The 2142-nt window shown below is 33.1% G+C and overlaps 1 protein-coding gene across 1 annotated transcript; it reads left to right on the top strand.

The window, feature by feature from the left end:
- Positions 1-1706: 1706 nt before the first annotated feature.
- On the top strand, positions 1707-1895 carry SARC_14753 (hypothetical protein; the record flags this gene model as incomplete). The annotated part of the gene is made up of 1 exon (XM_014291112.1): positions 1707-1895. A coding segment is annotated over one exon (189 nt), but the record flags the coding sequence as incomplete, so codon positions are not given.
- Between the last annotated feature and the right edge of the window lie 247 nt (positions 1896-2142).

Below are 2142 nucleotides of genomic sequence, written 5' to 3'. Positions count from 1 at the left end.
ACATACATACTTGAAATATGAAACACGCTTTAATATTATGTGTGTACGTCCATATGTATATATATCTATATGTATAAATATATATATGTGTGTATCTGCAAATTTATATTATGTATGGATATATGTATATAAATATACATATATATATGCGCAAATATATATATGTAAATAGTAAATAGTAAATACATATATATATATATATATATATATATGCGTGTGTTCGTGTGCGATAATGTTTACATGTATAAATGTATAGGTCTATGCATATATTTATGCAATTATATACGTATATATTCATTTTTATGCATATATGATGTATGTTTACTATACATGCAAACATATTCATGTGTGTGTGTGTGTGTGCGCGCGTGTGTACGTGTGTTTGAGTGTATGTGTGTGTGTGTATGTGTTTGAGTGAGTGAGAGAGAGAGAGACTGTGTGTGTGTGTGTTTGAGTGAGTGAGAGAGAGAGAGACTGTGTATGTGTGTGTGTGTATGTGAATGTATGAAGTATGTATTTGTTTATATATATGTATATGTACATACTTAAATGCATATATATATATATATATATATATATAGATATATATATATATATATATATAATATAAGTATATTTATAGATATATCCATAATATATTGTTTAATCCACCTATTCTGAATACTTGAATCATAAATTATTTAAAACAAAAATAATTCTATGCATCGCAGACAACGCTAGTCTACTTTTGGGACACTTATACTACGACTGTCTGTCACGACGCGCGGTACATCGAACAAGCTCTGAGAGGTATATTATGTGCCTGTGAGTTGCATTTGTTTTTAAATATCAAACAGATAGCGTCGCGATGTTTAGCTCAGTACATACATCTTCTAAATGATTCACAAGCATATGACGACACAGATATAAAAAATCTAAATGATATATAAAACACGTAGTTTACCGAAGCCTTGGTAGACCTCCATGGAAACGATATGCAATAAATTCAAAGCACATAAGCTATGCCCCACATTCCTGCGCGTGCACATAAGCTATGCCCCACATTCCTGCGCGTGCACATAAACATATATTATGCACTTAGTATATACCTGCGTGAATAGTCTAGGTATAGAGGGAGAGATTCAAGCAGAACACGGCAGACTGTGTATCACTAGTAGTTGGATAGTCAATGTAGAGCATTATATAAGATCCTCATAACCACAAGACAAAATATTTCGTACAGAGTATGTCCTGTCCGACTGTGAGTCTGTGTCCTGTAAGTTGCGACTAACTGTCCCTGTGATTTCGAGGAATATGATTTAGTGAGTATTGCCTTTTTTAAAATCCGACTCGGAATTAGTTTCAAACGTGTCGTAAATGTCTGTGATTGGCGTATATTTGTAGGTATTGCCTGAATCATGAATTTAATTAGTAATAGGTGTTCTTTCTCTAAGAAAGGTTCGGTACCCATTGTATAAGTTTCCTGGTTTTTTATTTATATCTAAAATAATGTATTTATTCTAATTTCTATAAATATCATACATAAATACTATAGTATTGTATACAAAAAAATAGAGAGCATATAAAATACACAAAATTTTACAGCGATATGTTTACATTCATCATCAAATGTGAATATTCGTATTACTCGGAATCGAATCGATTCAGAAGTAAATATAGTATAGAGGAGACACCTCTGCATCGCTTGCAAGCTACACATCATCAACATGGCTTCATATGCATACTTATTCAAATACATTATAATAGGTGATACAGGCGTGGGTAAATCATGTCTGCTGTTACAGTTCACGGACAAACGATTTCAGCCAGTGCACGACTTGACCATAGGCGTTGAATTCGGTGCGCGTATGGTGTCCATCGATAATACGCAAGTGAAGCTACAAATTTGGGATACGGTGAGTATTGGGTTCATTCTATATAGTTGATTATGTAATTAGTACACACACTGGTTAAATAGGCCGATGCTGTGGGTGTTGAGTCTATAGTATTCAGTAGTGTTTATAGTTATTATGCACACTAATTGGATACCACACCCTTCGATATTACACAAGTGAAAGTACAGCTTGGAATACGATGAATCTTGAGTGTATTCTTTATAGTTGAATATGTATATAGTATGCACACTGATTGGATATCACACCC

The sequence above is a fragment of the Sphaeroforma arctica genome (genome assembly GCF_001186125.1).
Source record: "Sphaeroforma arctica JP610 unplaced genomic scaffold supercont1.5059, whole genome shotgun sequence".
In the NCBI taxonomy this organism is placed as follows: domain Eukaryota; class Ichthyosporea; order Ichthyophonida; genus Sphaeroforma; species Sphaeroforma arctica.
The sequence above is the reverse complement of the archived record's forward strand: the minus strand, read 5'-3'. Positions and strand labels throughout refer to the sequence as shown.